Source organism: Osmia lignaria, chromosome 14 (genome assembly GCF_051020975.1).
Source record: "Osmia lignaria lignaria isolate PbOS001 chromosome 14, iyOsmLign1, whole genome shotgun sequence".
NCBI lineage: Eukaryota > Metazoa > Arthropoda > Insecta > Hymenoptera > Megachilidae > Osmia > Osmia lignaria.
Window position 1 is genome coordinate 6,585,419 of NC_135045.1, and position 25,642 is coordinate 6,611,060.

Sequence of the window (25,642 nt, forward strand, 5' to 3'; positions counted from 1 at the left end):
GCTCATAAAGGCAGATGCGAACACGTGCCTTACATACTAAATCCTCATCCTACGGCAAAGCTCCGTTCAATGCACGTCGTGCTACCGCATATATACCGGGTGTCTCTAATTTCATCCCCACTCTATTTCCGCCTAAAGAGATCGTCCAGATTGAATTTCCTTCGTTCCCGTCGCTGCGTGGCAAATAAACGCGGAAGACGAGGGTTAAAAAGAAATTTATCGTATAGTAAATTTTGATATTCGAATAAGACGAAAATAGGAATAAAAGTGCATCCCATTTTAATATTATCTAAATTTAAATTTTAAATCTTATCCGTAAAAAATGAAAAATAAACGTCAACGAAATGGATTAATTGTATAATTATACACGATTAAGTGGTACTGGATTATTCTGAATGTTCGTGTCAACTTTGACCCTTTATGCTCGATAAAATTTATGCCTCGTCATATAAAACAGTCTATCTGCATCGCGTATCAACTCGTAACACAAATCTTCCTGTGTTCAACGATACATGATTCATTACAATGCGATTCGTCAGCATCTGTTCATCTATGTATATTCCACCACCCACATATACGTCGAGTATGTTGTGGGAAAATGTAACGTGAGTTATCGAGCTTTTTCGCTGGATATATAACCCAAATAACCGGGACATAACAAACAACTTTGTTTACAAAAACTTTGTAATGGTTATACTTTGTAATCGGTACTTGGCTGTAGTAACTTTTGATTTATCGTCGAAACATGTAATAAACCCTGATTAAATCTGATTATATGTACGTATGCTTTTTGCGCCGCAATTTTTTTGCCTGCTTGCTTTTATAACATTTATAATACTATTCATAAAATGCACGTCCCCTGTTGTGCGTGGAAAAGCTTAATAATTTTTCAGAGAGGTAATAACGAAATAAAAGCTTAATGTACCGTTTCGAGAACGGTATAAGTCTAATTACATTTGACACCTAATCTGTATTAAACTTTTTAAATATTTTCCCCATGGTATGCAATGAAACTGATAATCTTTTCGAAAGTGGACATTAGAATGACACGAGAGCACGGAGTTTGCTCGTGAGAAATAACACACCGCATATTACCCATGGAATCCTATGAAATTCTACTGGAAAGTAAACTCTACGGTTGAAGGCAGATAGTTGGCGGCACAAAACGTGCCTGGTTAAATCGAATTTCCGAAAATCCGAGATTGAAAATACGACGTTCGACTGGCGTCGCGCGTCGTTGGGCAAAGAACGCAGAGAGGGTGGTTGGCGTTCGACAAATTCCTCTACGCGGATACTCCGGCCGTTCGTAGTAAATGTATTGTCCCCAGGACAATGCGACGGCTGATTGCGAAGCGGTCGGGCGAAAACTTGACCCGAAAATAAACGGAATCGCTCAAACGCCCCTGTCGACCGCTGCCAAATGCAGCCACTCGGAATACCAGTGAACGGGCAGGCACCCGATCCAAACGTCGCACAACTCTCAGGTTTGCTATTTTTCCGACGCGATGGGACAGAGAGCCGCTTTTATTTGTCGCAATGTTCGACCAAGTACCTTTTTGTCGCTTGATAGCGGACCGAGAGGAAATCGCAGGGGAAAAAATGCGCACGGACCGGCCCTATCCGCTGCGACCAACGTGAAACGCTACTGAACCTTTTTAACGCTGAAATTTGGTTTTCTCTGCTCTTCCTTTGTTTCCGTTCCACGTTTGTCGAACGGTCGAATTCCGCGCGAATATAGAAGGGACGAAAGAAGAGATTTTAACGAGCGACATACAGGACGATTCATAAATGGTACATCAATAAGAAGCTTAAAACTTGTAGGACGATTTTGCGACGTAAAAATAATAGTTTACTCATTTATAAACACAATTGCTTGTCTTTGAAAAACAATGACTAAAAATTCTCGCTTATCCTTCTCACAAGAGAAGACGACTGAGCACAACCGGCTCCTACAAATTTGATTGATGGATCAAAAATAATTTGGAAAACCGTAAGAAATGTAGAGTTGCAAAATATTGTCGTATTTAACAGGTCCAAGTGTTCACAATGACAATAAAGTAGATTTCTATGGTGTACATCACTTTTGTCCACCTGTATTCTTTAAACCCTCTTCTTCCATTTACCCTTCCCCTAGAATTGTAATTCCAACCGAACAGTTTCGCTAGTGGCAAGTCTGTACGTGCCTAGCATGTCAAATTCGACACATAAAACTGCCTAGGAGACAGCAACCGTGTCCGGGGGCTTAACGTATCGACAGCACGTGTTGTCGACGTCGTCCTCGTCTCCGTCCTCGTCGTTGTCGTCGTCGTTGAAAACATCCAACATTATTATGGAGGTCACACGAACGACCGTAAATAATTGGTATCGGATGCTCATTAACTAAATGGCCCTCTGAAATCGCTTGGATGCCAGCAAAGAAGCGAAATGATGGAAAACGAGGAAAAAGGAGCACGGTCCAAACGTACTATTAGCACGCGTTCGAGAAACGAGAGAGAAGTCTTTGTAGCCGTTGCTGAAACTTCGTTCATTTCGCAGCCTTCTAACAAGCCCTCCTTTCGCCGTTAACTTAACGGCCAGTCGTTTCCCGTGAAACGTGACTTATAACTTTAAACGGTTTTCATCGGTGCCAAGGTAAACGTTCAGGTACAATGAAAACGTCGAGTTTGAATAAACTAGCCTTTACGTATTTTCCCCTGTTTCGTGGTTTGATTTTCCAACTAAACGCATCGTGCTAATTTTTCTAAGACACTAATAATCGTGCTTAATATTTCTAATATAAAAGAGGAACTTCCATCCTCTTAAAAATTAAATTCTCAGTAACGCGCGATTGTATAGAAATGACAAAAATTTAATGTTATGCGATAAATATTCGCAGAAAAGAGCGAGTGAAAAGACTTACAGTTTAAGTATAGAAGTATCCCAGCGACGAACACGAAGATAACAACAAGCAGTACCAATAGAAGTAAGAGTATAGTAGGCCTGCACCAAGGATTTCCTGGCATTTCGGTCTGCCTGCCATCCTTGGTCCGTTTCTGATCAATGACGCTCGACTCCCCGCTAACGTTCACCACGACACCCTTGTAAGGATACTGCGGTGTCTTCTTCTCAGCCAGAAAACCATGATCGTCTTCAGGATCCGAGTAAACCCCATAGGCTTCAAAATTATTCTTTCTATACCCGTTCATTTTCTCCGCGTTAGTCTCTTCCTGATCCTGTGTCTTTCTCGCGTAAGCGGTAGACGACGAGGATCCCAGTTCACCGATCTTCAACGTCTGATCGTACGACTTGTCCTGATACCTGGAGCTCGACGAACCATCGTATTTGGTCCTCTCGTAGCTTTTCGAGCTAGTCAATTCGTATTTAGAAGGCTCGTAAGCTTTGCTACCGCCTTCGTAGGATTGCTCCTCGTATTCGTACGATCTGGGCTCGTACGACTTGCTGCTCTCGTACCTCGGCAATGTACCGTACATTTTGCTAACGGAATGGTATTTGCTCTCGTATTTCCGGTTACCGAGATCCTGTTGCGCGGAACAGGATAATTCGTAAGCGGAATCGTGCGTCTTCACCCCGGACTCGTAACCCTTCGACGGAGTCGGCTCGTACACTTTCCCGGAATGATGATGGTGATGGGGATCTTTCTTCGGTTCGAGCTTCAGCGTTTCCTCCGCGTATCGGGACGCGTATTCGTAATCGGTCAGGTCTCTCGAGTACCTTCTAGCCCCGGCTTCCTGCAACTCCGTGGGATAAGCCCTGCTGAGCTTCTGGGCATCGCTTCTCTCGTACGGTGCGTCCAAGTCCGACTCTTGATACGTTCTCTGATCCCCTCGATGATCGTACCTCAGGTTATCCTCTGGATAAATTCTGTTATCGTATCGCTCGATATCCTCCCTGTCGTACGGCTTTCGTTCGTATCCCCTGTAACCTCTCGACTGATCATGATAGGCTTGCTGTTCGTACGACGGCAGTCCGGAAGTCGTCTGAGGATCCTGATACGGTTTCGAGTCTTGGTACTCGAGGTACCGGGACGATCTACGCTCGCTACCATAGTCCATCGAGCCCTCGACCACGTTCGGCAATTTACTGCTTAAATTCTCACCGGTCCCAGCGGACAGGGCCTGACATGTCTCCGCATGCTCCACTAAGTTAGGCAGCCGAGACAACGAGCTACCTGGCGTGTTCTCCGTCAGGTCGAGCTTCAAACCGTTGCTGCTCGTCCTGCGCATTTTCAGGAATTCGCATGATCAATCTCGAGCGACGAACGACCACGATGACCGCTCGTGCGACTCGATTCTCTCCGATTCGCGTGGTTGTCTTGCCGAATTATATTCTTTACTACTTCGGGCGCATTTCTGCGATTGTTAGCGGGGAGTTGGTTGGTTGAAAGATGAGCGTTAGTGGGCGAGTTACGGTGGATCTGAAAAGAAGAGAAGAAAGCAACGGGTTAGAGGTGTTATTGTGTTAGTAAGAAGATTTAAAAATTTAGATTTTTGTTACTTATTGCTGGACTTATAGTTGGGAATAGTTTATATTAATAAATATAGAATATTGATTATTCTAAGGATGTTATATAGAATCATGCGATTAAGATTAAAATATTCGTCTGTGGTGATGGATACTTTTTAATTGTACCATCGCAATCCTATAATGCGACTCGAAGTCAGTTCACTGGTTCGCCAAGCTCTTAGACCGTGCTTATCCGTAATCGGTTATCGATATGTGATCTCGGTACAGCGTGTTCAGGGCCGCAATATTCTGTAAGCGCTTCTCTAGACTACGATTACAGCCGTATGCTCGCTACCTCACGAATGGTCGATACAACAATGACGACGATAATACTCGATCGTGCGTGACCGAAATGCAACGTTCGTTGCAGCAAACGATAATACTAGACCCGTATTGACGTGAACCGACTAAATTTCAAGGAAATTCAAGTCTTACGCGACAGTCATATCGATACTCTATTATCTTCTATACATCTTTAATAACAATCATTGAATTTCTTGTAATTTTCAACATATTACTTACTGGAAGCCTATTAACCCTTTTATAGGTATTTCTAAAACTCTATAACCATTTTTTTGCAATAATAGCCAACAATCCACGATTGAAAAATACACATCTGCGGTTACACGCATCGAAACGAGTTTCCCGTAGTGTTGCTAAAATAATCTTTAAAACTCAGAAGCTTCGAACCATGGAATAAACGTATATTTGCTAATTGAAATCCAGGAAAAATATGAGTGAGTATTAATTCGCTGGTAGAAACGAGCACGGCTCGATCAATAATTAATTAATGTATTCGCAGCCGCTGATGTAATGAACCTGATCCAATCAATTAAAATCTATAGCTGGTGGTCTCATAGTTCAGTCATTAAAAAAAAAAGGGAATTTATAACTACTTGATTAGAATTGAGGGAAATTTGTCAACTATAATCTCACGTGTTATAAATGCATAAACTTAAGCAATCTAATTAGGATGAAACGACAAAACTTGAAATTCTCGATAATTTCTAGTTCGTCATAGTTGCTTTACTTCTCATGTAGTATACAATGAGTATTCCACAAACAATGTCCCATGGGAATGATGTTTATCTTTCATTCGTATCCATTTTGCGCGAAAACCGTGCTTCCATATTAATGGAATATAATAGCGTAATTCTCGTCCTGTGGACGAGACTCGTCGACCGTCGATAAAACGAAACTTTGTTCCTCGATGTAATTGAAAATCTTTGATCGAGTCCTGATTTCCGGACCGGCGAGATTACAAACTGAATTACTCTCGATCGTCTCACGAGGTTTCTGCTCGCATGGAAACGTGACGAGTTTAACGGCGAAGTTCTTACAAAACGACGGAGACTCGCGGTGAAAACGCATTCAAGTTAGTTTCCAAAGTAAATAGATTCTTGAATATCACGATCGCGCTTCGGATAACGAACCGGACGTTTATTTACGTTTCATAGCAAGTTTCTCGCTTATCATTCTTTCTCTGATTAACAAATGGAACGCATTATATAAATTTATCTTACAAATAGTCTTGAAAGGATTGGCTAATATACGTGATTATAGTTAGCAAACACTCCTCAATACTTTTCAATTATCCCGAGCAAATATTATAAAACGAATGAAAAAAAGAACATACCTTGTTTCCATTTTTCACGAGAGAAAAATGGAACGTGTATAGCTTGAAACTACATTACTTTATTTAAAAAAAAAAAATGTTAAAAAAATATTCAGGTCGGTTGAATGCAGTCAGTGAATTTTTTAAAACATAACAGGAAAAACAAATAATAATAATAAAATTGCTAGAAAACAGAAGACTAAATCTGTTCTCAAAATATAGCAAAAAATCACCGGTTGAGAGTTCAGCGTCAATAGTAGAATTCTAACCTAGTAGTATAGCCGTAAAATAAAGACGACGTCCCACGGCAACAATAGCCGACGCGGTTAAGTAGTAGCAACCCGTAAATGGTCAGACGGCGAGTAAACGTATCTCGAGACTTTCCCGCCTAAACAAGAATCGATCATTGATCGATTCGACATTACGATGCTGGTCGGCCTTCGGTCGTGAAAGGTTCTCCGGCACCTAAATTGTAGTAATAAGTACGACAAAGGCTCAAAGGAGATGGCCGTTCGCATGCAAATATGATTAGTTCCGAAGGGTAACTTCATTTGCGTATATTAAAAGCGTAGATAGCTCACTTTATGCAAACGACGACAGGATGGGCGTAGTGAAGGATCCGGCTACGAGAAGGGGCAGGGTCAAAACGGAAACGACGACGAAAAAAAAAAAAGAATGTTTCGCCAGGAATTATAAAAAGCTAGGTGACCCGACGGACCGAGGAAAAATGGTCGTCGGTCCGTGGAAGGCAGGATGGAGGCATTCTCCGTTTCCTGCTTCCTGATTGCCACTCGTTAAATGCTCTATCCGTGCACCACCATCTCTCCCTCTCTATGTTTCTCGTTGAAACCAACGACGTTTGTTCGCAAAAAGATGCTCGTAATTACGAGTCACCTCGTTATGACAATACAACCGGGATTAAAACGGGATATTTACGCTTTTCAAAAAGCGCTGCTGGTCCATGGATGGTGCACGTGTCCGCGGAAAAATTGCATTGTACTTTTAAACGTTTCGTTCTGAGTGATTGAATCGTTAGAAAAGAATCAGAGGAAACTCTGATCGCGTTTGTTTTCCGAATGGCTATTTTTTGATTGGGATTTTTAAATTAGAAGTCATGGATTAATCAAAGAATTCTATTGAAATTTACCAAAAATATATAAAAAGCTGAATAATTATTCTCGCTTATCGTTCATAAATTGCTTTAGCATAATTGAAACAATCCAAAAATTTTATTGTGTACTATCGATTACATCCCTTACGAAAAACTGATAACAGTGCGCTAACAAAAACAGATGAAGTCGAAACAATAGCAGCAGTAATTACTTTGTTCTTTGTAATTTCGAAGCACCGACAGTTTCAAATCGATCGCAAAGAACAGTGAAACAATCCCGTTCAACGAGTACAATCCACGTCAGGGTAATCCTCTCGACCGCGAGCAACGAGTACAAACGCAAAGTTCTAACGAGACAGAGGACACAAAGCGTAACATTAATCCATACGGTAATCTCTCCGGCTGTCAGTTTTTGTCATTCGCCGGGTTTCCGTCCCCTCGTGCTCGTCACCAGTCGGCAATTATTGTCACCAAGCGAACGTTCCACCGACTGCAACCATTCTGCATTCATGCCTTTCCTATTACTAACGTCTCACGATGCGCGCGTTCGTTCTCCAATACTACCAGAAACTATTTTCTCTAATTAAACACCGTTAAAACTTTCCCGATATCCCGAAGCCGATTATTTTTACCGATACGACTTCCCTGTCATTCGACTGTTCAATTTTCTAGTACTACGGTCTGAATACTTTGAATAACAAAAATGTTCTATTTTTAAAATTTTCAAAAGTATAGAGTTTCATTAATCAAAAACGTGCAATTGCACTTTTCGGATGCACCGATGCACAAAAATGCATTTTGTCATTTGGAACCGCTTTAAAGACACGGTTTATCCTAGTTTCATGAAACACCCTGTGTATCTTTCCCTGGTGTATTTTTCTCAAAACGAGCCACGTTTCAGTCGACGGGAACGTCCACAGTTTACTTACTAACATGCACCAGAAATGGTCGTTCATCAATTTCGGACGTGCCGAAAGTTGCTCGCGCAAGATGGAAACGCGGACGACTTCAATAATTTCAAACAGTCGAACACTCACGAGCGTCATTTTCGATGGAAATTTCGTAGCCGATCGAGGTGAGTTCCGTTTTAAAACCGTCGCTTCTTCCTGACGTTCTCCGCCAGTCGTTGGAAGCATTTTTCATGCATTTATTTGACAATTTGGCACGCTCCGATCGAGTCCGCTTTTCCCGCCGCGTCGCGTCGCGTCGACCCGAATCACCGGCACCGTTCCCCTTTTCGACGCTCGCGTAAAAACTGTTGAATTATTTATGTTTTTCCGGCAGGCCGCAGTTGCACCGTCGGATGCAAATGCGTCTCCTTTTTTACCGTCCCTTTGAATGCTTAATGTCCTCCTCCACGCGACGGCTGATGTTCGCGCTCGGTCAGTCCGAGCTGATTCGAGCGTAAAAACATGAACGGCTCGAAAGGAAATTCGTGTTACGTTCGAAATACGATGTACCTGACAGTCTGATATCTTCATGAAAAAATGTGTTCTAGAAAAGTAATTTTTTAGAAATGTTCACTATCACAGTGAAAATGACCATCTATGGTCAGACAATTACTCAACAGATATTATAATATTAATGTCATATTAAGTTTTATGTATGAATAATAAAATAAAATTAATACCGTATAAATAATATAATATTAAATGATAATAATATATTCATAGCTAAACGCTAATATTGACCTGCCAATATTAAAACTAATGTACCACAACGACATGAAAGTTTCATGAAACAATAACGTTGAAATGCCGCTTTCAAAAAAAACATGGCTATCGCACAAAAACTACAAAAACAATCGATTCCAGTTCATGAAAACTCCAAAAATCAAAACTTCGTGCGTGATACGCTTGGGAAATGTTTCGTTGTTTGATAAAACATTCGTTGAATTTTTATGAAAACGCTTCGACGGCTCTTTTAGAACAGTAGTTCGCGAACGGATGTTTCTCTAAAATAAAAAAAATAAAAAAGCAAAAATGCACAAGTTCCCTATGACTGTGTAAGATATTAATGAATCCACGTGAAAATAAAGTAAATAAATTGCTTGCTTCTAGAATGAAATAAATGTGTTTCATTATTGATATCTCTTTTCCTATTTATTCCTCTGTTCTCGTTTCAATACGACTGTTTATGAAACTCCAACGTTGGTATTGATTGTGCAACGCGTAATTAAAGTGACCAACGGAACAACGATTAAATCCTGGCCGAGACTGATCGATCTAGAGGCCGACGACAAAAGTTAATCGAAATTGGCAGATATTGCATGAAACTGATGGACACGGTGTATACAGTTGAAACAGCGAAAGGGCAAAGGAGCAGAGACACATTCAAATGCAACGAAGCAATTAACAGATTACCCGAACGAACCTATCGGCAATGAAAGGACCAGCATCGACTAAATAATGTTTTCGCTGAATGATTTTTGCTGCCGTTCATTCGTAAATCTTATCTATGCACTATCTAATATAAAATTTTCTAAATTTCAATTAACTAATTTTTTATTAAAAAACTCAAAGACTTGAGCGAATAATTTTGAAAAGGTTTGAAAAATTTTTATTTTCCAATTTCATAATCCAATTATTGAACATTTACTAGTGAATTTCAATGTTTGCCCAAAATTCAATTATCGTCCAGACAGTACATCGACATGTAAATGAATCTATGCGTTCCAGTATACCCTAAAAGTGGGATCGATCGAAAGAAACACAATTTACTGGACAACCGAGCAGAGGAATGGTCGAGTAATCTGAAACGCGAGGAAAAACGAAGGACAAAGGGACGAGGTGTAACCCTATCGCGCCTTTGTTCGTAATTGAGACAGCAAACGGGAAAAGCAAGGGAGAAGCGACGGGGTAAAACGAGGAGAAGAGTGAACGAACAGAGAAGGTGAGGCACAGGTGAAATCGATTTTACCCGACTGCTGCACCGACCTATCGCGAGTCTCGAAAGTTACGTATTAGGTGCTTCAAGCGTAATAGGTGCAATCAAACGTTAGGATTACGAGTGGAGCATTGAGAGGTAAAGGGGCGTGGGACGAGCGAAAAGGGTTAGCCCAGAGTTTCAGTTTCGGCCGCACAAAACGAGCGTGCAACTATACAAAAGCTCGTCTCGCAATTGTAACAACGGTAACGCAGAATTCTACGGTTGAAATTCGAACGACAAATTGACCAGGGAAAATTAAGAGTGATTGTACATCGTTCGAATTAACTTTTATGTCTACCTTTTTACTTCTATCACCCCTCAAACCTGATGTTCTCGTATCTTTTAATTTCTCTGCTTTTTTCCGCTCATTTTAAAACACTAAATTATTCATGATTTCGTCTACGAAAAAACAAATAACACCCTCGATCTTCAATTTAACAGGTTCAGACTTCCCGAATCATTAAAATATTCCATCGCAAAAAATGTAAGTCACGCACGAGGCTGGAGTATCATGAAGAAAGGGACTTGTGGTTCCCAAAGGCGTAAGCACACGAGGGTAAAATATATCTCGGTCTCCCTTGTAAACCCTTCCCAGAAGCCCGATGGTGTTCACCGCGATAATCGTAAAAATTTCTCCATCCCTATTCTCCGACAATTATTTCAACTTCTATAGCGTAACAATCGCGACGTCGTGACGTCGAGTAATTCCTGCCATAGAACTTGAACGCGAACGCAGTGGATTTTGCTTTCAAGGTTCGCGGCTACGATAGAGCCTGTTTCGTTTCGCCGGTGTACGGGTGCGTTGTTTGATCGTGTGCAGGTGTGGGAGAAAGGAGAAAGAGCAAGGTGCCAGTACAATGGTACGGGTAGAGGGTACAGTTGTGTACGTGTCCGTTAGCCGACCCCCAGTATGGTACTTTTGTGTCCGACAAAAGTCCGCAGTACGCCCCTGGGGGCACTTTCGTACCCCTACAGCGTCTCGACCGGAAGAACTTTCACATGGACCGCCCTCTGCTCACCCCGCCCTCTTATTTCTCGCGTCGTTCCGCCTTCTTCCCTCGTTCCTTTCTTCCCGCCTCGTGTTCCACCGGTTCGTCGTTAAATAAATACTTAAACAGGAAGTGGGCGACACCCTTTCGTTGGCCATTTCGTTCCAGGCCGTGTTATTACCGTTATATTTTTCCGTTGTGCGCGACGAGACTACGATATCGAGAGGTCGACGATGAATTTTTTCTTCAGACTAATATTAAAGACTTGAATTCCATCAAACGAGTTCAAACTCTTTATAAATACCTCTCATTTCCATTTTAGAAAAACGAAACAAGATAGTAAAATTCTTGCAGTCGGCAAGAAACTTTGTTCCGTGAAGCAACTTCCAAAGCCACCGCTGCTCATTCACTTGTAAACCCAATCACTTAATTCGCAAACTTTCGGTGGATGTTCTTTAAAGTATAAGTATTCTTGCTCTCGGTGTCATAAAGCCAATCTTAAAGAAGTTTCAACGACTGTTGAATAATTAAGTGGTCGGTGAAATACAATCCTTCGGTCGAAACTTTGCAAGAATATGTTCATTCACAATATTTTCATTTATCCTCTGAAAATACTGTGGATATTGTAGATACAAGAAGAAGAATATTGTTTCAGCGAATTATTCCTTTTTCCAACGTTATTTCGCGCAATGGTTTCGTTCGACCGATAAAAATCGAACATCAACAGCGCAGAACAAACGCAATTAGGTTCGACTTTCGAAAGCGATTACGAGATTTTCCGGTTGCACGGCTCACGTGCGGCAAATCGAAAAGGAGCCGATCGAGGGTGTTCCTTGATCGAGCTCACGACTTCGAATGCTCCTCGTACCTCCGATTGTTCTAAATTTCAAAACGTGGCTAGATTACACGCCGCTGATCGTTAACGTAACGCGATTAACCGTGTACCGAACAATTTGTCGTCGTCTACGTGACCGAACATTTCTCGGAGCTCGCTGTGTACTTTCGAAAACTTCTTCCTTTAATAAACTGCTCCGTCGTTGAATGAAATATTCATCGCTGTACCGAGTAAATTTCCCTGTTAGTTTCGAAGAATTTCTTATCGGACGAAATAATTGCCGATCGAAAATTTTAGAAAGGAAAATCTTTAAACTTTCGATACCTTCGCGAAAAGACATTATATCGCGAGAAATTGGAAGGAAGCAGGCCGACGGAAAAATATTGCAAAGTAAATTGTGAAATCGAGAAATCTTGAATACCTTTCCGCTTCCAAATATCCTCCGGATGCGTTCCATCGACGATATCACGCATGCCTGCGTCTACGTGTTCTCACAAAGGCGGAAGATATTCCATCGTCTGCTAGATCGACGACTTACAATGCGATTTCATCGATTGACGAGCTCCTCTAGTCTGGGAAATCGGACCAAGAAAAAAGAAGGAACGATCGCCGCAGAAGAGGCGAAAAGGTTCGAAGAGAGGAATAAAGAGATCCTAAAAATGTTAGTTAGGTCGGATGAAAACGACGAACGGGTCGAAAATAAAAAATCGTGGGAGCAAAAAACGCTGCGGAGAATTACGGTGGGAAAAAAACGCTCTTCTTCGATCCATCCCTGCATAATTAATTAGTTTCACGGACCGCAATTACGCCACGTTTTCCGCCAAACCGCCTGAATGATGGCATAAAAAAACATCGGACGATAACGCATCCCTTACCAAAAGCTATCACGATCGTTTCACCTTTTTTAAGGAAAAAAAGTAGAAGGATAAAAAATTTAGAAGAAGAGAATTTCTCATTCTACAATCAACAAACCCCTGTAAATAAAATCTGCATTTTGCTTCTTATACGCTTGTTAATGAACTCATTTGCTTTATCCATATATATTAAAAATTGCGACAAGATTGCATTTCGTTAACTGTAATCGCTTTCTGGAATATGAAACAGGGAAATGTAAAGTGGGAGCAGAATATAAAGGGAAGTAGACCGTCTATTGTCAGACGCTTATTCTACTATTAATACCAAAGGAATTGTATATCTCTGCAACCTCTGTTCCATGAATAATTTACATAATAATATTAAAAATTATCTTTGTTGACTTTTACTCGGTTGAATTTATTCGTGCGTTTATTTTTATTTCAAAATAAGCATATGAATTTTATCAGGAGGAAAATTTCATTTTCCATGTAATATCGAACACTTTCGTAGGCAACGAAGTATAATCCAAATTACGATGGTATAATTAATTGATTCGAGATGAAGTTTTCTTAACAAAGTTACTCTTCCCCTGCCCTGTACAAACTTATTTCAATTTTCTCCGGAAGATCACGGAAGAAATATTCCCTCGATCTAAATAATTCACGAGTTATTATCAAAATTACCTTCTTCCATAACACGCTCCTTTTCTCTTCCAATTTGAAAACTTGCTACATTAATTATTATCATTTGAAATAATAAATTGAAGAATGCTAAGCTACATCTACCGCGACAGTCATTACCTGACCTACACCATTTTTACTCCATTAATAATCATTGCTTATCAACCGCACTTTGAGATAATAGAATTTAATTTAATCGCGAATGCTCGTCAATTACCTGCCGCAAATATATCATATTCGTTATCGGTTTTCAGAAAATAAAACGAGAAAAAGGGAGAACGAGTGAGGGTGGATCGACATCGATCATTTCCACGCGATTTCACTGGTCGAAATTCGGTCATCGATAATCAGCTGCAGAGAGGTCTGGCTATCGAAGAGGATGGTATCGGATGGGCATGCAGCCCTGATAAGCTTCGCCTCTCTAGTTCAACTTTGCGGTCGAACGATGCCCTCGATCACGTACACGGTGCTCTGTCAGTCACGAGCTTCAATAATTTTCTTTTTGAACGAAACTCTGTTATTCAATTACCTCTGTTTATCCTTAATAATGATTTCAAGGTGTTCGTAGTTCGTTTCGTCCTTTCATTAAAATTAATTAAAACACCTTTTTAGGACAAGCTTTATATATTTATCAAACTCTAAATTAGAGAACAAAAAGCACGTTATGAATTTTTTAAATAAACAAATTCTAGTAAACTGACAATATTTTATTTTTATTATCCTACTTAAATTAACTGGACATCGTACGTATTAGGTGGTTGAAAAAATAAGCTCCTTATCTCGAATATAGGAAGCAGGAATATTACCGGGGGTGGCAGGAAACTTTGGACGAAACCCTAATTCCCGATATATTAATCGAAGTTGAGCATTAATAGCTTCACCGGCCTCTGCTATCTCCGATAAGACTTTGATCCCCGATCCCCTTCGTCTAATCGTGAACTCGCTTTTAGGAGATGTCTATTTTCTACAGGATCGAAGAAAAACTGTATCAAATAAAATAACTATATTTATCTACATAGAATCAACGCATTACTAACAAGAACCCTGCATTAATTAGACGGTAGAGACACTCGCGTTGCTCAATAATCACCATGCGATGTTACGAAATAATCGAAGCCGGCTTCATTAAAATCCAACCAGAATGCTACATACGCGTTCCTTGTACGCGTATTTTATAATTTTAACATTCGTTACAAAGTAATTAAAAGAAGACATGATAAATGCCCGGCGAAACACGGCCGCTGCAGCAACTTTCGTGTGCTACAAGTAACAATTTTTTAGCTATACACGTAACAGCGCACCGAGGCTAGAAAATTCACGGAATTTTTTCATTCTCCGTTTCAATTCGCACGTGTCCCTCGCTCCCTCGCATTATCCGTGTATCTCTGTCCGTCTCCGTTTCTGTTGCTCTCTGTACGCGCAGACGGTCAGCGAACGGAAAAAATTTTATCGAAACGAATACGGCTGGCCGAGAGTCGTTCGTCGCCGATAGAAAAATTTTCTTTTTACGCGTCAAAACCGTAAAATCGCAAACGACCAGTCGAGATTGCAGCGTGAAACGTCCTCCTCGACGACTCTGAATCACGGTTATCCTAATTTTTGTTTCTGCCCTGATCCCTTCGATTTTCAACCTTTTGTCTCCACGTGTCACCCGACTCGATATTTCATAAATTTTTCAATTTTTTGAAGTACTGTGAATAGAATCAACGTACGTATGCCGTGATAGTTTCAAAAAATTTAACAATTCTTCGAATTCAAAAATACAACTTTTAACAATTATTTCCTGGAGCAGCGAAAAAATTGAAATATTTCATTTTTCAAAAAATTCCATTTCTATCAGCTACTGTATCACATTGCCTGCAGTATTGAGAAACAAAAAATCACTCCAATAATGAACTTTCCAGTAACAATAGCTGCACATAGCCAGGTAACACGTACCGCTAGAATAGAGCACACTCGCGCAAAATGTAATATTAAGCATTAAACTCTGATAATAGCAGAGTAATACACCCTAGCTATTCCTGGACGTACGTACACTCTAACCCTCCTACATACCGTAGACTCGAATAGTTTCCGCGTAACTAAACACAGTGGCTCGCGTTTTCATGGAAACTCGTTGAGAATTACGGCCAGTCGCGTGAACAGTCGTCTGATCGTTAATTTCTTAGATTCTCACCGGTTAAATTCGTTGATAAAACTCGACTCGACCGCCTAATTGCCAATAAAGATAGGGTGCGAACGTTGTTACCGTGTTTACGGTGTAACAGTATTACCTACTACTTCGTTGAAAGGTATTAACGTTGTACAGGATATAGCCAAATGGGTGATATAACCGGCAAGGTGATTTTATGTAAAAAAAAAAATTAGGTCCAAGTCCTTTATAAGTAATCCCGAAACGACGAAATAAACCGTGGAGGATAGTAACGGTGGCCGTTACAGAAGCGATTACACCGGAGACATCTTTGCGAGTCTCGTTTGAAATCGTCATCGGGGCGCTCGATTATTCCACGCCGTTGGAAGACCCTTCCGGCGTTTCGCGTTCGTTCCCTTTCCCCCGCCAAGTACATTGATTTCCCCGCGAAACAAAGAGTCGCGAAGAAATAACTAGCGAAAATAAGGCACTGAGAAGCCATGAAAGAAAAAAGGAGAGCGAGGGAGGAGCAGCAGTCCCTGAGGAACGGTGAAAAAAAGAGAGGGTTGAAAGAGGCGAAAGGCTTTGCATCGAGAGGTCGAAAGGGCGAAAGACGACACCCAGACGCACGTAAAAGGGTCGGCGAAGATTATTTCACGGAATGGTACGGACAAGTTCGTACATCCTGAAATGGAACCCTCGACTTGTGTTTCCCTTTCCTCGTCTTCAACCATCCCTCTCTAACCCCCTTTCCCGACTCCAGTTTTCTCTTCGCTTCTTTCTCCGTGTTACACGTTACTTCTCCTTCAGCTACACGTTTTTCACGTAGCAACTGAATGACCAGACGTGGGAAAAGTTAAGGGGGTTGCTCTTTGACGATCGCTTCGCGGCAAACAAATGGTGGGAGGGTGAATGAAAGAGTCGAAAAAGAGTAGCTGCGCTTATTTTTCGTTTCCAACCAGCCGGATAATTTCGACTCCTTTCTTGTAGCAGACTTTGGACCCTTCTTCTTAATTACCAATAGTGAACTTGCAGGAACTTTCGTATCGTAAAGATTTACAGATGATTCCGAGGGTTGTTACCGCCCGTTTTAACTCGTTAATTAAATAATTGGTCATTTTCGATAAGCATAGGATGATTACAATTTCTCTAACTTTTCTTAATCGAATAAAATGCAATTAGGCGGAGGAAACGAACTCTTGTAACCTTGAAAATAACTGGAAAGAAGTTAAATGCACCGTCAGATTGCACACTGTGCTGGAAAGTTTTGAATGCTAATGGACAGCTTAAAATATCCCTGCAAGGATCCCCGATTATGGTGGCGGGGGGTGAGAAATCTGGACTCGTTGCTTCCAGCTAGGTAATGGGGGCTACGTCAGCGGCCTTGAAAAACTCTGCAATACCTTAACTTCTTAACTTTCACTACCGTTTTGTCGGTCCAGTTTGTATTGCGGTGAAAGTTCGTTTGCTCCGACTTCTAAACGAAATCCCGAACGAGCAAGTTGTAAAAACAGTATATCCGTAAAACTGAAAGAACAAATTGGAAATAAAAAGAATCGTTTGTAGTTCTGAATTTCTTTTAATGAACTACTCGTCCATTACTATCCTTCCAGGACAATTAACGTCTTAATGATCCTAATGCTCAAAAGAAATATTGAAGAAAATTCGTAATAACATTAACACTTCGGAAATTATAGATCTATCAGTGACCATAGCAGTTTGATATTTAATTAATTTATTGATCTAACCACTCGTTCTTCATTTGATCTATTCGAACACTCCAATATTCATTAATTTAATGAATTATCAATTTGAGGAAAAGCCACGATCAAGAATAGAAGGTATCTTCTAATTGCCTCAATAACCGCGTACTCGAAAACTAGAATTTCCGTCGTTCAAGTATCACAGCGATAATTCTAATTATGGTCGAGAGAGCAGCTTGAAAAGCAATTAACACCCTTCCATCCAAAGTATAGTCGTACATCTCTTGGCCCGTAAAAGTTGAACCTTTGAAAAGCTGTTGAAACAGTATGCACCAAGTTTTTTCATAAGCTAAAGCCGAGAAGTTTTCACGTGCTGCTACGTTCTTCCATCTAAATTTTATCCTGAGATAAAACTGGATAGATGTTCCTATTGTTACTATATGCCACAATGGAAGCGCTATTTAATCCTTTCTGAAACACTTTCCCTCCGGTATTGTACAAAAAGCATAAATGTTCTTAACTCTTTAACGCTGAAATCTTTGAAAGTTTTCTATTTTATTTTTAACAAAGAAAAATAAGGTTAAAATTAAATTATCACTGTCTCAGTGTCTCGCTATTTTAAGATTAATAAATTTACGAGCGCAGAAAATTAAAAATGAAATTTTAATGCTTTAATAAGAGACAGAAATTCGTATTTGAAAGAACAAATCAACTTCACAGCGTAATTTAATTGCAATGAATCAAGATAACGAAAACACTCGTTCGCTGTTTGTAAAGAAAAAAGAAATACACCAATAAAGTGAAAAATAAAGGAAAGAGAACGAGAAAGGGATGAAAGTGCAGAGAAGTTAAAGAGGGAAAAGCTGAAAGCACAGAACTCTTGAACAACAGGATACACGATATTACGTTCAATTACGCGGGAAACACAACGCAACTATAAACGTCTGGTGTGTAACGAGGCGACATAAGGAGAACACGAGAGAGTAGAGAATATAACACGAGTGTTTTGTACGACAGCGTGCGAATACTCGGAAGCAATGTACGAGTGTCGTATGTTTCTTCCGAATCTAATCAGTAATTTAATCTCACACCACCGACTGATATCACCTGTTAAAGTTTATTTTTTCTCAGCCTCATATTCCAACAAAACACGCTTGAACAAATAGAAACAAGAGAACGAACATCTAGCGAAGGATTCGAATAGGAATTTAAATGCAGCAAGAGGATTAAGGGATATCGAGGTGCATCGAAATACAAATCGAATGAGGCTGGATCGCCTGTTGCATGCGGACAGATCGTTCGGTGGAAAAAAAAATGAAAATCGTCCGGCAACCGGTGTAATCTCGACAACTTTGTCCCGAAATACCTTGCAATCGACAATCTCGAGCGGGCAAATATGTTCGTCGCGCCGATCGAAGCTGCTTAAAGCCGAATGGAAATCCGTGCGTTTTTCGAATTAGCCGGCCGTAATGGACGAGAGAACGGTAGAAATCCGACGATTCAATTTTCGTTTCGAGCACGCCTCGTCGTTTCAATTTTCATACTCGTAAACGTTCCAGCTCGTTCGCGGCTATTTACGATCGATCCCACGTCGATAACGTATCGTAACGCCACACCAACGCAACCTTTAACCCCTTTAGGCTTTATACTTTATACCGATGGATATGCGTACGGTTAAGTGTTTTTTAAATATAAATATGCTTGAATAGGTTATTGGGAATGTTATTCCGGATAAATATTTTCTATGGTACTTTCGAATAACGGAGAGAAAGATTTTTTTGAATAAATAACGTCCACGAAATACGAAATTAAATTGAAATTGAGCCTCTCTCCATGGTCCGCCATACGGGGGTTAATCTAAATATGTATATCATTCGCTTGGAATTATTGCTAAATTTTACAATACACTGTTAACGTTGAAACGACGACAAAAGAGGGGAAATAAATTCAGAATCTTCCTTTTCTTCTTTCCATCAAGTCATTGTTGTCGAGTCGTGAAAATGTTTATCGAAGCTTGATGAAAAACTAATAGCTCTGCCTTCGTTTCACCGCGTCTCCTTCCAATTTCCCCGACAATCCGCAATTTCCGTGTCTGATGAGCAATTTAAAAACACGAGACACGAGCCAGAATAAAAAAAGGAGAGAATAACGAGCTTGCAGGTCGTTTAAAGAGCGTTGCAACTAGATTGCCACCTGCGCGTGGAAACTAGCATCACCGGCAACAAGGATAAATAACGACGATCTTGCAATATCGTTTATGACTCTGGAAATCTATCGTGTAGCTTTAATTACGTGAATGAAATATCTAAAATAACAATAGATGGATACCTAACAAAATTCTAGAGCAACGTTACGTTCTTTGCAATCGAATTCGAGCACAATATCAGCGAGCAAAGAGTCCCCCATCCCGGACTACTCGAATTTCTTTTCACGTATTTACCGAAGAATTCAGGAAGGAACATCGCGTTCGCATCGTCTTGCGAAAGTAGCACGAATCCTCTCGCGTGCGTGTATTGTTGGCTCGAAAGCTATTCGTTCGGCGAAGCGTGCACGCAACGGAAACGTATCGACGTTGGCGGAATTGAGAGGATCAAGAAATCCGAAGAACCGAGTTGATTGGAAAGAAGAAAGGCGTTTCTTACGTGCATCAATGATTCGATATCGAGCCAACTAATTTTCCAAGACTTCCATTTATCTGATGTATGCATAGTGTAATATATTCGTCACGCTACACCAACAACCGTCTATCATACTTCACGATGATGCCAATCTTCGGTTCCTCGTAAAAATCATGGTATTCAATCCTTAGATCCTCGTAAAGTCTAATCTTTAGCCGCTCGTAAAATTAGGAAACTTCCGCTCTACGGATTTAACGATAACACGTTTCATTCGTTACGCGAACGAAGAAGAATAGCGACGAGATTATAAAAGATATTTAATAACCAAAGGGGAAATTATTAAATGGAGCAACTTTCGATGCAAATATTGCGAGAGTGTTTTGTATCATTTCTGTGTATAAATTTCGATCTGTACAATAAACCTGCGGCATATCCAGTTAGCTTCGACGAATACGCTTTTGGGATACTTGAAACCCGCAGGAAAACGAATACAGTTGAAAGAAAAGGATCCGATTACACGGTGGGATGCTAGTCGTGGATAAATTTCGATATCGATTTACCATGGTACGCGGGCTAGGGAAACGTTTTTCCCTGGATCTGTGTTGAAAAACGACGCGACGCAGGCATACGAGGTATTTGCCAATAATATCGCGAACGAAAAGTTCGCGCAGTCATCGTAGGATCGTTTAACTGCTCCACGGTCCGGTCTCTGCGGAATTTTTCCTGCCAACGATGATATGAAAAATGGTTCCGTGCGGTAGAATGCTGAATGGTTTTCCCCTTTTCCAAGAAACCCCTGCGGATTTCATCTAAATTTTTCAACGTTTGATGTGCTTCACCGTCGAGCTAATTGGAGTGTTCGATCGTCGAATGACGGCCGTAGCATCGGAACCGAATAAATAAATGAATATTTCAGAGGAACACTTCACGAGTCAAATGCGTGACAAATATACACCGAGAATTAAATATTTAATACCATCTAATTTCTTATTGAACGAAAAATTTATGATGAATTAAATTTTCAGTAAAATATCGAAGAGTTGTGATTAAAAATTTGATACCGATACCCTGTGTATATATATATCACTCGTTTTGAAGTTCACTCTATGTGCACGAATTAATTGAATTCGATGCGCATCGAAACGACGAGTATCATCGACGATAGTTTGATTTTCTAGCGAGTGTAGCATCCATTTTAATTAAGTTCGTATCAATTTGAAAGCTGATAACCGCCTCGATTCGCTTTCAAAATCATCGGAGCCAGACATCATATCAAATTTGAGTTAATTTAAGGAGATTAAACGTCCACTGGACGCGTTATAAGGACTTATCGGTTCTGAATAGCGCTAATTGAGAATTTGTAACCTTGCTCGATTGGTAGCCGCTTAGATGGCTACCGAAGCTGATTTAGAACTTCTACGGTGCACTCTAACCTACGGGTAGACATCCTTTCAGAGGGTATAAGAGCAGTGATCAATTCTATCCTAAAATATAGCAAATACCTGTGATGCATTATTTTCTATCCAACGGTGCATCAAATAAAAAATTTAAAAAAACCACCCCAATGATTCTCGCTGAAGCAACCTCGTTCATTTATGAAACTGAAACGTTTTTAATTGCTTTGGTTGTCTGCGATCGGAACAATTTGCAATCCTCTAAACCGTCACCGTGAAAGATATTGCCAGCGAATTTGAAAACACGCCGAAGTCCCGGGGCGACGGTGGCTGGGAAAACTTCTCCGCGGATACGGAACGGTGCAATATTTTTCGAGCGGCCAACTGCCATAATTCGCTGCCAAGTTTATAGACAAGAGAAAGAGAGAACAAGCCGAGAATGAGAGACGACAGGGGAAAAGAGAAAAACCGAACGAGAGATTCGAAGTTCGGTCGACGGGGTTGCAGGCAGAGTTCGGTCTCAGGGAAAAAACGCATCTCTGGCCGCAATATATCAAAGAGATACGCGTGTCCAACCGAATCACGACCGACGCCAGCCGACGTCGTCCATCCTCCACGAGAGCCAAGCTTGCACCACCACACAGACATCCTACCCGTACCAACCTACCCTCCAGAGATAACCTAATGCTCGCCCCTATTAACGGACTGCCTCTTCTTCGAACCGCTAAAACCTACCCTCTCTGTCTACGAGGGGATACGAATTCGTGCGAACTCGCATAAAACATAGCCCATATTATGCGTCATTGGCGAATCGGCTTTCCGTGAATCGTATTCCTACGTAATGTTGCTTTAATTCGTTCCCCGGTGAGATAAATTGGATTGATCTAGGATACTGATCTAAAGGGGGTGAGTCAGTTTTCCTGAATAAGGGTTTCCAACGTATTTATAGAAAGACTCAATACTTGGACACTGATGCAAATGATTAATAAAATTTAATTAAAATATGGACAGAATTCAAAATAAAGTTTCCGATTACTTACAAGATAAGTTTTAAAATCATCAGCATAAAATTTATCTGAAACTTTCTCCACTTTCCAAGAAAACGTACTGTTGAAATTCGAAGAGTCGCATGTTCAAAGGTTAATAATCTACTCGTTTCTTCCTCGTCGTTCACGCTTCGCAGCGGCTCGTTAATTAACTGAAGTTAACCGAACCGACGAGAATGAAGCGGAAAGCGGAAACGATTCAAAGGAATTTACGATCCTTCTCCCTCGGCTCGGAGGAAAAAGGAAAGAATTAAAGTATCGGAACGAGCTGGCACTGCTGCGAACTTTCGATGTCGACACACGCGCGTTTCCCTGAAATTTACACGCGTTCGAGGAAGAAGTTGAACACCACCCTCGGCACGGTGAATTTCGATTTCTTAGTCTACTTTTAATTGCCAGCTTAATGCACCCCGCGCAACCATTACCATTCCGTAAGATGCTTGTTTTGCCATGTGCACGTTCAATTCGTTACGGAGGAAAATTTCTGCTATTTGAAACGTAGACGTAAGTCGATCATTTAGTGGAATAGGACATAAATGTTTTATGGTAATTTGATTTCCAGATTGATATGGCGAACTTCCTGGAAACTTAAGTCCTTCACGATATAAGCACTTTGATGTTTCGAAACATTGAACTGTACTGAATCAATATTATAAGTAGCTTGAGGCTTTTGAGAATATCTAATGTTATTGGTATACCTCAAAGGGCTATTTACGGATTCATCAAAAAGCATGAAGAAATTCCAGTAATTTAATTGAAACTTGAAGAGCCCAATTTATGTAATGTAACTTTGTATCACGATATTCAATGTTTTCTGTATGAAGAAATTGACATTAGGTATAAGAATTTTAGAAATTTAAATAATTAATTCATATTACAGAGAATTTTCTTTCCACAACTTATCAAAGATGGTTCGAAAATTATAGTCAGGAGAATGAACGCCCTATAAATCCTTCCTGCCTCGCCTCATCCCTCAGAACTACAAATTAGAAGTCTCAATCCCCGGAAAACGATTAGAGAATCCCCTGTTCCTAATCCCGACCCTTTAATATCCCCGTGACTAACATGCAAAGTATACAGCGATCGTTTCGTATCAAATCAACATCGGCAAATTGGAAGTGAAATCGATAGATAAACGGCAATTATTAATGCGTACGTATAGATTAATGGACAGGGGAAACTTTTACGCGGCCGCTCCCTAACGGTGCAACAACATTCGCATGACACGAGGACGTACATCATATCATTGGTCAATCAGTGAAATGGATCCTCCTTTGTAACATTAGAAACGCATTAGGAAAATTTACCGATCCTTTCGTCAACTTCTAATACCACTAGATTGATCAGATTAGCAATCGCTATAAATCACGATTAAAGCTAAATTATAAGGCACCTATGAAATGCATCGAAGTTCGATATTACAACTTAAATTACGATTTTTTAAAACTGAGATAAAAATTACAATGTAAACGTTACGTGTAATGGTATGTCAAATATGCGAAAGCGGTACATAATGGGGCGGTCTCATGTGATTGATTGATTACCTCGTTAATTGCACGACCCTTGATGCTTGCATGAATTTTCAGCCCCATTTTCGTGCAGCTATCAAAGTTCGAGCGTAAAACCGATTAAAATGAAGATTTCGCAAACTTTTCACCGCGCTACTTGTTCCCCTGATTCGAGCATTAGTCCAATCATCTAATATCCGTAATTTCCTACAGAATTTCCAGGATTCAGAGCCGACGCGACTAGACCGGCCATAAACGTTTTAATTTCCATTTCGCTATCGGAATATCGACGCAGGGATCGTCCGAAGAGGCTGCCGTTCGCTAATCTACAATTTACATGCCCTTCTGATTGCGTGTCCGGGTTCGTCGAACGAAAGCGTTGTTCCTGCCGGGATAACGGTTGACAACCACTGCTTCCTTCCTTCGTAACTCCGGATTAGCGTCACTATCGAGGGTACTAAATGTCCGATCGCTATCGTACAGCCGGCTCTGATAACGTAGGAGAGCACGCACGTCTAACACGCCCGATTCTCGTGCTAATCACTGTTTTAATCCAATCCATGATAGCGGCGAGGGTTAGTCGTGACGATAAATTGCCCGATAAACTCTACCCGGCTCGAAGCTTTCCCTTATTTTCTTTTTCGTTCGTCGTGCAACCACGAGACACTTTCAACGGGGACGTCGTAAACACTGGGATACTCTGTAATCTGTAGTTTTACACGAATCTCAGCCGTCCGTGGGCCAACCATCGAGGAAGACAATTACAGCGAAGCTTCGCTTCTTGTCTTTCGTTTTTAACGGGAACGATTTGCTCGGCTACGCCCCATCTCAGGGATAACGGCGTGTAGCAAAGTTTTACCACCAAGATCCGACGGGTTTCGAGTGTGTTTCGTTAATGCTGAAACTTTCTATGAATGGCTGGTATTATTTCGTAATGCCGAACCGCGTTGCGTTCGTTCGTTCTGCCAGGGAATTCCGTGACGAGACGCGTGTATCCTTCCGTGACGACGATTCATTAAATGAAGATCGGTCGAGACAGAGAGATAATCCAACTTTCGAATTGAGACCAGCAAAGGGATTGATAGAGTGGATGATAAAAGTATGCTGGTGGAAAAATAATTTAACCACTTGATGAACGAGCACGTGTCAAACGTAATAGGGATACATGAATATTGTAACAAATGGAATTAAAAAATTGTCCAAGATGCAGAAAATAGTTGCACGAAAGAAAATGATGTGACAATTCTGCGTTGGAGTGAAAGAAATTTGTGTATTAATGAATTAGGAATTACTGGTCTGACCATAGCTAGGGTTATACTACTTAAATCTGCGACTACTCGCGAATACCCATAGTTACATCGCTTCTGTTGCAATAAAGTTAAAGTCTAAGTATACTAAATAATAATTAAAACCTAATCTAGCGTTATAAATGATATTTACATTAAGAAATTAAATTTGAAAATGTAAGTCCCAGGTTGTGTTGGAATGTTCATGGTTAAAAAATAAGAGTTGCTTTGCAATTATGAAAATTTTTATACACTTGCGAATAAATAATGAATGAGGTGTCAACAAAGTTGAGTTTCCAACTTTTCTGAAGCATACTGTAACGCGTTACACGGTATGAGAGAACTTCTAATGCGATGACCCGAGGCGCAAACTTGGATATACAAATTTGAAATGCCTACATTATTCACTGTAATGCACCTTCGATCTCATCTCGTTTAGG

General features: G+C 40.6%; 1 protein-coding gene across 11 annotated transcripts in view; it reads right to left on the reverse strand.

Moving 5' to 3' along the window:
• Positions 1–25,642, reverse strand: part of LOC117605741 (agrin) — a 347,580-nt gene that overhangs the window by 195,625 nt on the left and 126,313 nt on the right. For 6 of the 11 annotated variants that reach the window (XM_034327402.2, XM_034327405.2, XM_034327404.2 and 3 more), the window contains exon 2: positions 2,900–4,414. The exons of the other annotated variants lie outside the window; for them this stretch is intronic. In XM_034327402.2, the coding sequence (XP_034183293.1) occupies positions 2,900–4,223 (1,324 nt within the window). In that variant the 5' untranslated portion in view covers positions 4,224–4,414. The remainder of the gene's footprint in view (positions 1–2,899; positions 4,415–25,642) is intronic. 11 annotated transcript variants of the gene reach the window in all.